This window comes from Leucoraja erinacea, chromosome 14, assembly GCF_028641065.1.
Source record: "Leucoraja erinacea ecotype New England chromosome 14, Leri_hhj_1, whole genome shotgun sequence".
NCBI lineage: Eukaryota > Metazoa > Chordata > Chondrichthyes > Rajiformes > Rajidae > Leucoraja > Leucoraja erinaceus.
The window spans coordinates 11,168,945-11,182,853 of NC_073390.1; the positions used below are offsets into that span (position 1 = coordinate 11,168,945).

Below are 13,909 nucleotides of genomic sequence, written 5' to 3' on the forward strand. Positions count from 1 at the left end.
TGTCTGTAAGGAGTTTTTACGGTCTCCCCATGACTTGCGTGTGTTTTCTCTGAGATCTTTGGTTTCCTCCCACACTCCAAAGACGAACAAGTTTGTAGGTTAATTGGCAATGTATTTAAAAAAAAAAAAATGTAAAATTGTCCCTAGTGTGTGTAGGGTAGTGTTAATGTGCGGGGATCACAGATTGGCACAGCCTTGATGGGCTGAAGTGCCTGTTTCCGCACAGTATCTCTAAACTAAACTAAGGACAAGCCCAAGAGTTAAGGTGCTAAATTGGGGCAAAGCCAATTTTGGAGTTATTAAGTAGGAACTTCCTGAGGTTGACAGGGAAAGTTTGTTTTAGGTAAGAGGATGTGAGGCAAGTGGGAGGCTATCAAACGTGAGAAAGAAAGAGTAGAGGGTTAGCGTGTTCCTGCTAGGATTCAAGGCAAGGCTAACAGGTTTACCCTAGTTGATGAGAGATATTGAGGTTCTGGTCAGGAAAAATGAGGAGATATATGTCATGTGTAGGCAGTTGGGATCAAGCAAATCTCTCCATGAGTATAAGAAGTGTAGGAGGACACGTAAAAAGGCAGTCAGGAGCCCAAAAAGAGGACATGAAATGGATCTGGAAAGCAGGATAAAAATCCAAAGACATTCTACGGCTATGTGGCTTGAGAATGTCCTCAAAGAATCAGCATGCCCTTTTTTTGTATCGAGCCACAAGGGATGGGGAAAGACATTAAATGAATACTTATCATCTGCTTTTACTGAAGAGAAGATTATGGAAGTTAAGGAATTGAGGCAAAGGTGTTGTGATGTCTTAGATTATATATGTTACCAAACCGGAGGTACTTGGGTGGTTTTAAAGTGCATTAAAGTGGACAATTCCCCAAGACCTGACTGATCTGTGACTAGTGGAGTGCTGCATAGGTCAGTGCTGGGTCCACTGTTGTTTGTTATCCACATGAACTATTTGGATGACAATGTAGTTAACGTTGTTAGTAAATTTACAGGTAACACCAAAATTGGTGACATTATGGACACTAATTAAGGAAATTTTAAAGGGGCTGTCCCAGTGCAGCGACGTAATCCGCAAGTTCAGAAGAGTTTGCCCTCGACATACTCGTGGCATGGTCAACACGAGGTCCTAGGAGGTTTTTGTAAAGGGCCTGTCCCACTTTCACAACCTAATTCACGACCTCTGCCGTGGTTGCCTTGACTAATACTCGCAGCATGGTCGTCACGAGGTTGTAGGAGGTCGTAGGTTAGGTCATAGCAGGCCGTGATGCTAGTCGTAGGTACTCGTGGCATCAAGTAGGTCGGGGCGTTATTTCTAGCCTGATGAAAAATGTCCACGAGTAAAAAAAGGTTGTGAATTAGGTCGTGAAATTGGGACAGGCCCTCAACTCTCCTTCAGAGAGTAGAGTCCCCCCCCCCCCCCCCCCCGTACTCGAGGCCTCAGCTAGGTCGCGGTATATTTTTCAACATGCTGAAAAGTGCCTGCTAGTTTAAAAAAAAAGGTTGCCATGGAAAAAATTGATATTTTTTTATTTACTTGTAGGTTTAGTTGTAGAAGGTCGGCATGTTATTTGTAGGTAATCGCGGGTAGTCGAAGGTAGTCGTAGATAGTCTTCAACATAGTCGAAGGGAGGTTGAAGGAGATCGAAGGAGGTTGTTTTTACTCTCCACTATTCGGTGTTCATTTTTCCCGAAGGTAGCTGAAGCTGGTCTTCAATATAGTTGAAGGAGGTCGAAGGAGGGCTTCTACATAGTCGAAGAGGGTCTTCAACATGACACTTTTTCAAACTCTCCTAAACGCTTCTGAACTCGCGGATTAGGTCGCCGTAGTGTGACAGCCCCTTTAGGTTTATGACAGAATCTAGCGCAGTTGGGAAGGTGGGCCAAAGAATGACAACTGGAATTTAATTCTGACATGTGTGAGGAGTTGCACTTTGGTGTGTCAAGCCAGGACTAGACTTGCACCCTCAATGGTAGAGCCCTGGAAAGCATTGCGGAACAGAGTATAGGCGGATGGTTCCCTGGAGGTATATCGTTGTGGGCAATGTGATGTTGCAGACCTTTGGTTCACTTGCCTTCATTTGGACGTTGTATTGAGTACAAGAGTTGATACTTTATGATGGGCTGTATTGGAACAATATCCTTTAGTGAAAATCAAAACAATTGCGAATGCTGGAAATCTGAAATAAAAACAGAACATGCCGAAAGCATTCATTAGGTCAGACAGTTGCTGGAAAAAAAGAGAAAGAGTTAACATGTCGGTCATAGGCAAGCTGATGTTTTTCTTCTCACTGAGCCCATCTGATTTGACCTGCTAAGTGCTTCCTGCATTTTTCTATTTTATCTCAATATATATTGTCATTTGAGCCTCACTGAGGCTCAAATGACAATAAATGGTATAAATGGTATTGTATGTTTTAATTCCTGAAATCAGATATTTTTCGCATGTACAGCAGGAATTGAAACCCCTCTCTGAGTTCCTGATTTCTGTTAATGCATTTTGATTTCAGTTAATGTATTCTGATTTCAGGTATAGTATGAAAATCTAACACATTGGCTGCACGTTGATTTTCATTCATAAGACCATGATGTTAAGAATGGAATTGCCCAGTGATGTTCTTTCCTGTTAGTGTTAAAGCAAGCTAGTAGTATAGAGAATTTACATTGATGTGAGTATAAGGAGTTTGCGTTTACCTCTGGTCGGTAAAATGGTGATGGGGATTACAAAACATGAATTTATAAACCAGGAGCTAGAGGAAGCCACTTGGTGCTTCAAGTTTACTCCATGACTTAATAAGGTCATATTCGTTCTGTATGTGCTCTCAACTCTACACTTTCTTCTATTCACAGTAAACATTCACCTCTTTGCATATCGAGAGACCATCTACCTCTGCTTTAGAAATATTTCACACACTTTGGGAAAGGAAGTTCCAAATGTTTGTGACCCTCTGAGAAATGACCTAATTTTTTCTTTGGAAGAAACGACCCTGGATTTGTCTATAATTACTCCAGAGTTCTCTATTCTCCCATAAATATAAACATACTGCCCACATCTGCTCTGTTAAGGATCCAGTATGTTCCTGTTGATTCCCTTTTCACTCTGTTAAATTGCAGCAGACACAGCCTACCTTCTCCAAACTTTCTTCATGAACCAGCCCACCCGTTGCAAGTGTTGGTAAAATTCTGAACTGCTTCCAGCACATTATCATCCATCATTAATATGGGAGACCATTATTACACACATTACACCAGATGTGGTCTCACAATTACTTAGTACATTTGAAGCATGATCTCACTACTTTTATATTCAATTCCTCTTGCCATAAATAACATCTTGGTAGTTTTCTCAATTACTTGCTTCACCTGCATATTAGCCTTTTTGAAGTCACGTTAACACAGGGGTATCTATATTTTATTTCATCTCAGAGCCCTGAAATCTCTCACCATGTAGATGATATGCTCTTTTTACATTTCCTGCCAAAGTAAACATTTTAATATTTTTCCATATTATTCTTCATTTGCTATTTGCTAGTTCACTTAACCTATCTAAATCATTTTATAGGCTGCGTGTGTCATTTTTACTACTCAATATGCTCTTCTGTCTTTTTATCAATTACAACTTTAGCAACCATACCTTCAGTCCAATCATATTTTTTAAATTGAGGGCCCAGCATTGATCCCAGTACCACAACACTTATTTCATCGTGCCAGCCAGAAAAAAAAAATCATTTATGCCTATCCTCAGTTACGATATGATAGAACTTTATTTATTCCAGGAAGAAAATTAATCTGCCAACAGTCATAAAACACAAGATACGAGAAACATGAAATTAAAGTGATGAATGGAAAGGATTGGGGATGTGCAGAGATTTTGGGGGGGGGGTGTCAGTCTACCCCACAACAGAAAGGGGAGGAGTTGTGCAGTTCGATAGTCTCAGGGAAGAAGGATCTGTGGTGTTTTGTACTGCATCTTGGTTGAACCAGTCTGTTGCTGAAGGTACTCCTCAGGTTCACTAGTGTGTCATGTTTCCTATTAGTTTGTACATGTCATCACCACCCTGAAACCTACCCTGAAGTCTACAGCCCGAAAAAGGGTCGCGACCTGAAACGTCACCCATTCCTTCTCTCTAGAGATGCTGCCTGTCCCACTGTTACTCCAGCATGTTGTGTCCTATTGGGTTAATTTTGCATAATAGTCTTTGATGTGCCACCCTTTATGCCTTCTCTCTGTTCTGTTAGACTGGCAATCATCTACCCATAATAATGTATTACCTCTGACACAATGATTTTTTATTTTCCAAAATGCATGTGATGCAGCAACTTATCTGTGCTTTCTGAAATCTAAAATAATACATACATTAGTTTTGCTTAATCCACAGTGCATGTCACTTCTTCAAAGGAATGCAATAAATTGGTCATAACATGATTTTCCTTTCACGGAGCCCTGCTGACTTTACCTGATCACATTATATTCTTCGAACTGCTATAAGATCTTTAATAATAACATCCAATATTATCATTAAGATAGGTTTAGCCAATTGGCCTCTAATTTCCTGACCCTTTTCCTTTTAGAATAAAGGAGTTAAATTCCCCATTTTAAAATCTAATCTAAACCTTCCCTGAATCTGAGAAATGTTGCAATTCTAATGTTAATGCATCTCACTTCTTCCCAGCTGTCAGTATCAAGTCCGTAAGGATTCAACAACCTATCATTACAGCAACTCCAACAATTGTTTGGGACCAGCCATTGGGACCAGGTGATTGCCATTTTCCTGAGTATTCCCCTCGCTGCTTCTTAGTTTACAAATCTTTTCCATTTCCCTGCACAAGCATACCTAGAAAGTATATAATAAAAGTAGAAGGTATTTTCTTCAGAAACAAGAATGCCTCAAAAATATTCCGCCGTTTTAAAGGGAATGTTATGTTTGTTTCCCCAGCGATGTGCACGATCGGCGCTTGTTTCAATGGAGGCAAATGTACTGAAGGTATCTCCCAAGTGTGTCATTGTTCCGAAGGATTCCAGGGTCCGCGGTGTCAGTACGGTAAGATCTTCCAAAATGTATTCCTTTTCGCACTTATTAAACAGTGTGTTGATGCATGAAGCAGTCTGTTTCAGAGAATAGTTTGGAGGTATCTGGGCATACGACTCCTGCTGAATAAATGATTTTGTAACAGAGTCAATTCATTCAGAAGGTAGTGTTGAATTAAAGAGTAAAGTAACCAAAGCTACATTTGTTTTCCAGAGAAGTGCGTTAAGAGAATAAATTGCTATCAATATTACATACAAAATAAAATGTCAATCTCTTACAGCTGCATGCTTATTAAAATTGATTGACTGGAGAAATTGCTGGCTCAACTCCATTCTGGCATAAGGCGGTCCTTATTAAATGGATTTTAATTGTAAGCAGTGCAAGTCATGTAGATTGGGTGCATGTGGGGACCCTGCCTGTTGTGTGTGATAATTGGTGAACTATATGAAAAATATTATTTCCTCATTAAACGTGATTGTTTGGAAGTTGATCCATCCAAACTGCCCTTACTCTTATGGGATTTAAACTGAATGACATGGTTTTCGTTCTGCGTAAATTCCTCCTTGTAATTCCTCAAAAACAGAGTGTATAAGAGTGTAACAATAGCTAATGAGGAAATGTTTATAGTAAAAATGGAATCAATATGCAAACTTTGTCCCTGTGTACAGATAAGCCTTTTTTGCGTTGGGCACTGTTTATCAAAGAGAACTTGATTTTGCAGGATGTAGTTTTGCTAAAGCTCTCTGAGTTGTCCCATGTTGATGTAGATTGATAGCTGGGCATTTTCTTAGAGTGTCTTTTTCTCTGCTGCCATATCTCCTTTCAATGCAAAACCTATTTCTCAATCTGTAACTGGGCTTACACCCAGATCAGGTAAAATTAATACAATGGAGTGGGAAAACAACTTTGAAGAAATTCCCCACAAATTTTATATGTGGTTGATTTGGGAACATGTTGTCAGATGGTATGAATTTGGTGCATTCATCTCTTCATATTAGCTGTAAGAGAGTTAACAGCACATTGTTGAAAATAGATTTGGGAGGAATTTTTGGGAGGAATGTTCCTGTTTTTGCTCTCATATCTTCAAAGATAATGCAGTGGAAAACTGCATCATGATTACACTCCCCCGACAATTTTGCAACAAAAAAGCTGGAGCAGCTGAAAAATGTTTGTTTTGATTTATTCATGTAATTTGGGCTTCCTGCTAAGTGGGTTGCTCAGGTATTTCTGAATAGAGTTGAGGAAGTGTGATAGAGATCTGGAAAACAAAACGTGTGGTTGGAGCTTTGAAAAGATGGAGCTGCGCATCCTCAAAGGTATGTGGATCGAAATAACTATCCAGGATTCACTTAAAAAACTGCAAAAAGTCTGATAGAAAATTGCTCTGCCTACCTCATGAATTCTCTCATCCAACAAGTTTGTAATCTTCCACCTTTGTCTTCCTATGCAATTTCCTTTAAAACTTTAAATGATAAGAGAAAGATGTAAAAAAAAGACTATGGCTATCAGAATAATGCTTTCAGCTCCACAGAGTCTTTATGCTGTCCATTCAGTATACTGTTCTTTACACTGTCATTGTTTCATACTATATTTAAGAGCTATGTAGAGGCAATGGAGTAAGTATGAAAGCAGAACTAAAAAGAAGGTGCAAGTTTGTTGCTGAAGCTGCACTTGAAGTCTTGCATTCAATTTAGGTGAAACCTGCTATAGCAAAGGTTGTATAGTCAGGGCCTCTTTTATCTGGAATGAGGAGTGACCTCAGAGGTCATATGATATTGTATGAGGGCTTGCCAGGGAGGGAATAGGAGGCAGCATGAAGGCCTTGGTTAGTTGCAGTGGGCCACAAATGCCAAATGGCACCTTCCTGAAGCAGGAACTTTATGTTTTAGACTCTATCATGAGAAAAGCTCTTAGGTGGTCAGAGAAAAGGTCTCACGGATGTGCTCAAATGTTCCTTGAAGAACTGCATCATCCCCATTGACTCCTGGGAATTTGTGGCCCTTGACGGTTTACAGTGGAGGAGTAACAATTTGGGATGTTATTGCGAATCTCAAGGACTTGTATCAAAAGCACATAGAAGTCTTGTGTAAGCAGCAGAATGAAAGCATCACTTCACAAACTACCCATCTGCTGCCCCAGCAGTGGAAATAAGTGTTTTTACAGTGTGGCTATCGGTGGCTTTAGTCAATTGTGGATAAGTCTGCTGTTTCTGCATTAGTCATATGGGGGGGAATATCGTTGTCCTTTGGGATTGTCTAAGAAGGTGAAGGAGAAAGAAGATGAAGACCGTTGTGAGTTGGTGAGGCCGCCCCTGTTTAGTTTAGATTGGAGATACAGCATGGAAACAGACCCTTTGGCCCATCAAATTCATGCATCAATCACCCATACACACTAGTTCTAAGATCACATTTTCCCATCCACTCCATATACACTAGGGGCAATTTACAGAGGCTAATTAACCTACAAATCTGCACGTCTTTGGGATGTGAGGAAACTGAAAGATCCAGAGGCAACCAGCACGATCACATGGAGAACATGCAAACTCCACAGAGACACTTTGTGTTCTGTTTTCATCACCCTGCTGTAGGAAAGTTACTGTTAAGCTGGAAATGGTGCAGAGAAGATTTATGCCAGGCATAGGAAGAGGTTGGATAGGTTCGGACTTTATTCCTTGAAGCAGGAGACCGAGGAATGATCTTATGGAGGTGTATAAAATCACAAGGGGAATAGATGGGGATGAATGTGTAATATTTTTCCTTTTCCCAGGATAGGAGAATTACGAACCAGATGGTTCAAGGTGAGGTGGAAAGATTTAATTGGAACCAGAAGGGCAATGTTTTCACGCAGAGGGTGGTGGTATATGGGACAAGAGGATAGAGTTGAGGAAGGCACAATAGCTACATTTAAAAAGGCATTTGGACAAGTATATGGACAGGAAAAGTTTAGAGGGATACAGGCCAAAGGTGGGGAAATTGAACTAGTTTTGATGGGGCTTCCTTAGTTGCCCTGGGCAAGTTGTGTCGAAGGGCGTATTTTTATGCTGTATGACTATGACACTATAAGATCTAGGTATGAATAGGTCCAAAGGAATTGTGCTTGAAACTTCCTGAAGAAAGAATGTGCTAAGAATATAGGTTTATTATTTGAAGTTGATGCCGTGAATAACAGGCACCACTGGAGTAAAGGAGGGATAGAATAAGAAGGGTATGTTATTGGAATTAAATCTTGTAGAATGGAACAGGGCCTTTTGTGGGCCTTAATCTGTGGAAGGTTGACTGGTCTCTAGTTAACACTTTCTGTCCTCTCCACATGTTTTGCTTCAGACCTGTGATTTTCAAATGTCTGTTGCAATGGCAAGATAAATAAATATTGAAGTGTATTTAGTTTTCAAGGCATCCTGTTCATTGGCCCAGGTTTAACCTGCACTGCTGGAAATGTGAAGAATTCCTTTGATATTAAATGGAAATTTAGAGACAGTTAAGGGTGAAAAATGGTTCTACAGCACAGTTGTTGTGTGATGGGTTGAAAGAATTATGTAAGTAAACGATTTTCTGCTCCACATTATGTCGGACTTTGAACATGTATGTCATAGACTATTGTCATGCCATTTGGGAGATTTGTGGACCAAGTTCATTATAGAGACTAAAATTAATTACGAACCACTTGCATGCAACTTTGAATGGACTGCACCAGCAAACATCAGCTACTTGGATTCATGTAGCATCCCTAACAGGGTAAAATATTACAAGAAATTTAATGAAATGTTACCAAACTGAACTTGGCCCTGTGCCAAATGAACAGAAATGAACTGTAAATGTGGGTTTACACCAGTCTGAAGAAGAGTCTCGACCCGAATGGTCACCTGCAGAGATGCTGCCTGACCCACTCAGTTACACAGCATTTTGTGTCAATGAAGGGATGGGTGACTATAAAGCTTTGTCAGAAAGGTCACTTTAAAGGAGCACCTTGAAGGAAGAGAGAAAGACAACAGAGATACAAAGTGAAAGAAGAGAGACAGGACTCCAAGGTAAAGGTGCAGGAGCAGGTTAGATTTATTTTGCAGATGGCTCTTTGGATGTGGCTGCACAGTGAGAACTGAACTAAAAAAGCACAAATTGAAAACAGACAAGGAAACCGGCCAATGGTGCTGGCCTGTATAATCCTAGTAATACTTAGGTGAGGGAGGAATAAAATCTATACAGTTTTGGACCGTTCCTTGCGAACTAGTGGTGGTCACAAAAAATTGGCACGATTTTACTTTAACTAGTTTTAAATGGAGACTGCAAGTAGCAATCCAGTGAGAAATAAAAGGACCTCAGTCAAGGTGAATCTTTTGGCCTTGACCAATTTGGCCTACAAGCCGTGCCAGACCCATTCTAAGTGGCTGCCTCTTAAATACCCTCTCAAATTTCCCAGCAAGCCACTCTATTCAAGTAGAACATGGGATGGGCAATAAATGGTGGCCTGTCCAGTGTTGTCCAGATCCTACAAGATGCATAAATTAACTGTTCAGGATTTCCATTGAAAGCAATGGGCAGCACAGTGGCACTGCGGTAGATACCTGGGTTTGATCCTGATAATGGGTGCTGACTGTACGTTCTCCCTGTGGCCGCGTGGGTTTCCTCCGGGTGCTCCGGTATCCTCCCATAGTCCAAAGACGTGCAGGTTTGTGGGTTAATTGGCTTCTGTAAATAGTAAATAGTCCCTAGTGGATAGGATAGTGCTAGTGAAAGGGGCTATTGCTGGTCAGTGCGGACTCGATGGGCTGTAAGGCCTGTTTCCACGCCGTATCTCTAAAGCCATATCTCGCCGTCTAAAGTCACAAAGAGGAATTATGATGTTGCTTATATAGAAGCAAACACAATGTTAAGAGCTCAGCATGTCATCAAAGCAGAGAAGGGAACATGGATGCTCTCAGACCCCAGGGCTCATTATCAAGCCTTTTCCATCCTCTCTCAGCTAACGCCAATCTGTGCCCTCCATTTACCTTTGGTCTCCCCCCAAATGCAGGCATTCCCTTTGTTTTTCCCATCCTTCCCCCCTTCTCTGTAACTTAAAACATGCACGTTTTCTGTCGTTGACCTGGATGTTAACTTTGTCTCTATCCGCTGATGCTACTTAATCTGCTGAATGCTTGCAGCATTTTCTTTCTTGTCCTCTCCACCACTGTACCTGGCTGAAGCATCATGTATGTAAATCACAGGTTGTCATTGCCACAGTTGTAAGATGAGCTGGGTTTGTCAATTGTTTCATCAGTGCAAAGATCTCTTTGCATTTCCATGCTGTACTTCATAAAGTACTAACTAAATTGTCAATTCTTCCTGCTGCTGTGACCATGCCAAAAGTGGAATTATTTATGAATTAAGACTGATAATATCCTACATATGGTTATTTTTTAGTTTAGTTTGTTGCTCTGATTTTCATTGGTTGATGAAGGGTGAGCGGGATGCGAGGTGACTTAGAATGCAAAAATAACATCAAGGCTCTTGTTTATAGCCACTAATATCTAAACCTTGTTTATATCCATTAACTTAATTCTTGCATGCTCCAACAGGGTAGAAACTTTACCAAATCTGCAGGACATTCTGAGATTGTTCCAGTGTAACACTTTATTGTTAGACCTCATTTGATCTATTGTGTTCATTTCTTGTTGCTGCATGAAGGGAAGGATGTCCGAGGTTTTGGAGAGGGTGCAAATAGGTTCACCAGGTTGTTGTCTGGACTAGATAGTATAGATGTATATGTGTATGTATGTATATGTATATATATGTGTGTGTGTGTATATATGTATATGTATGTGTGTATATGTATGTATGTGTATATGTAAAAGTCTTAGTCGTGTGTGTGTGTTCGTTCACGATGTGTCAATCTGCTTTTCCTGTCTTCTTTCAAACGCTAGACCACAGGCTTCCCATTTTCATATATCCTACTCACATTTTCCCCGTCGTGGCGATAAACATCTTCCCGTCACATTCCCACCTATATTTCTGAAGTTATTAATCCTTTACATGTTAAAAACAGACCTAAAACTCACCCATTTCGGGGAAAAAACCCAGAGTGACGTCACAATGAACTCACAAGGCAGGACGGGACACTCCAGGAGGGAGGGGCGCTCCAGCGTCGTGGTGATCGAGGAGTGGCGGCGGCTGGAGCTGAGCCTGGTTCTGGAGCTGGAGCGAGGGCCGAGCCTGGGGCTTGGGATGGGGCCGTGACCGGGTCTTGACAAAGAAGCCGCCGCTGGAACCAAGGATGAGCCTTGGTCTGGGGTCAGGGACGAGCACACTGGAGCCCAGGCGGTGGCCGAGCTGACTGATGGAGTCTACAACCAAGGCCGGTTCGAGAACGAGAACCAGGCCAAGTTCCAGGTCCTGGCACTGCTCTATGACCTGGGTAGGGCCTGGGTCAGGGAATGGGAGTGAGGGGGGAGGAGGATGAATGAAGAAATGAGGAGGAGGGAGATGGGGGGGGGGGGGGGGGGGGAGTGGGGTGGTAGAGGGAGATGGGGGGGGGGGGGGGGGGGGGGGTGGGGTGGAGGGAGTGGGGGGGGGGGGGTGGAGGCAGGGAGAGGGGGGGGGGGGGGGGGGGGGGGGTGGTAGAGGGAGATGGGGGGGTTGTGGAGGAGGGAGATGGGGAGGGGTGGAGAAGGGAGATGCCCCCTCCCTATCTACCCTCACCCCCACCCCTCTACCACCTTTCCCTCTCTACCCCCCTCCCTCTCTACCCCCCCCCCTCCTCCCTCTCCTGACTAAAATTATAAAAAGGTAATTATTAAATATAAATAGTAAAGATTTCCAATTAATTTACTAAATTCTGTATTTATCATTAAATGGTTATTATTTTAATAATCGATCTTAGGAAGGCATAATTCTCCCGTGCCTTTCATCCACAGTATGCGTAATACGAGTAACTATGTTTGATCGCTGCTTCAAGCCTTCACTGGCAACAGACAATAAAGGCAGCTGAAATCCTGCCTTTGCACTGTGGACTGCGGGCAAGGTGCTGCACATGCCCACAATCTGGAGACCAATCTGCGCATGCGCATTTTTAAAAGATTTTTTAAAAGTTGACTGAATGCCTACAGGACCGACCTGCGCGCGCGTGGTTTTAAGGGTTTTTATTTTCCTGTGCATGGGTGTTTTTTTTTACGATTTTTAAAGGTCGACTGACTGCCCAGTGCCAACCCCGAGTAATTACACATGCCACGTGCCTGGTCTAGTTAACTATAAGAATAGGTTAGACAAACTTGGTTAGTTTTCTCTGGAGCGTTAGAGTTTGAGAGGATACCAGACGGAAGTATATAAAATTATGAGAGGCATAGATAGAGTAGGTAGTCAGTCTTTTTTCCCCAGGGTGGAAATGTCAATTGTCAGAGGGCAAAGCTTTAAGGTGAGATGGGGCAGTTTAAAGGAGATTTACAAGGGGTTTTTTTTTCCCTCCAGAGGGTAGTAGCTTCCAGGAATGCACTTCCAGGGGAGCTGGTGGTAGCAGATATGACAGCAGCATTTAAGGGGGATTTAGATGGGCACATGAACAGGCAGGGAAAGGAGGATTTGGACCACGTGCAGATACATGAGATTGCTTGGGATTGCCATTATGGTTGGCATGGACATGATGGGTTGAAGGGTACTTTCCTCTGTTCAAACAAACACTAATCTCCTGGATACCTCTGAAATAACCAGAGAAAAAGGTTAAGTGCATGAAACAGGAGGGATTTCTTTTATTTTGCTTTGAATACCTTTGTTTGTTGCTGTTAATAGTGTTGGAGGTTAATAGTGTGGAGAGATTGACTGATGGGGCTTTACATCTGGCTTGGGACAGATACAAAGTTCCATGGCTTGAGCTGTCCTCCAATACTAGGCAGATGGCCTATCATGTGTAAATTTTGCATTGAAGAGATGGGAGGAGTGTTGCAAAGAAGTTTAATACTCTAAATGTGCCCTCACCAATATTTTATACAATTGTAACATGACCACCAAACGTCTATACTTTACACTGATGAAGGCCAATAGAAATGTCCTGCCCTGGTTAGATTTCCCAAAATCTACTTGGCCAACTGATCAAGATCCTGGTGCAATTTCAGACAACCATCTTCGCTATCTACAATCACCCACTTTTGTCATCTGCAAACATGCCTTGTATGTTCTCATCCAAATCATTGATGTAGATGACAAACATTAACGGGTCCAGCATCGAACGCTGAGGCACACCACTAGTCACAAACCTCCAGTCTGAAAAAGAACCTTCCACCATCACCTTGGTCTGGGGTCAGGGACGAGCACACTGGAGCCCAGGCGGTGGCCGAGCTGACAGATGGAGTCTACAACCAAGGCCGGTTCGAAAACGAGAACCAGGCCGAGTTCCAGGCCCTGCCACTGCTCTATGACCTGGGTAGGTCCTGGGGGAGGAGGATGAGGAAAATGAGGAGGAGGGAGAGTGGGGGGGGGGGGGGGGGGGGGGGGTGGTAGAGGGAGATGGGGGGGTTGTGGAGGAGGGAGATGGGGAGGGGTGGTGCAGGGAGATGCCCCCTCCCTATCTACCCTCACTCCCACCCTCTATCCCTCTCCCTCTCTACCCCCCCTCCCTCTCTCTCCCCTACCCCCCCTCCCTCTCCTGACTAAAATTATAAAAAGGTAATTATTAAATATAAATAGTAAAGATTTCCAATTAATTTACTAAATTCTGTATTTATCATTAAATGGTTATTATTTTAATAATCGATCTTAGGAAGGCATAATTCTCCCGTGCCTTTCATCCGCAGTATGCGCAATACGAGTAACTATGTTTGACTCGCGTGCCGTGGTCGCTGCTTCAAGCCTTCACTGACAACAGACAATAAAGGCAGCTGAAATCCTGCCTTTGCACTGTGGACTGCGGGCAAG

The 13,909-nt window shown here is 42.5% G+C and overlaps 1 protein-coding gene across 1 annotated transcript in view; it reads left to right on the top strand.

Moving 5' to 3' along the window:
- The window catches only part of LOC129703273 (multiple epidermal growth factor-like domains protein 6), a 288,963-nt gene that overhangs the window by 22,276 nt on the left and 252,778 nt on the right, over positions 1-13,909 (top strand). Inside the window, exon 4 of the mRNA XM_055645610.1 lies at positions 4,938-5,042. Coding sequence (XP_055501585.1) covers positions 4,938-5,042 — 105 coding nt within the window. The remainder of the gene's footprint in view (positions 1-4,937; positions 5,043-13,909) is intronic.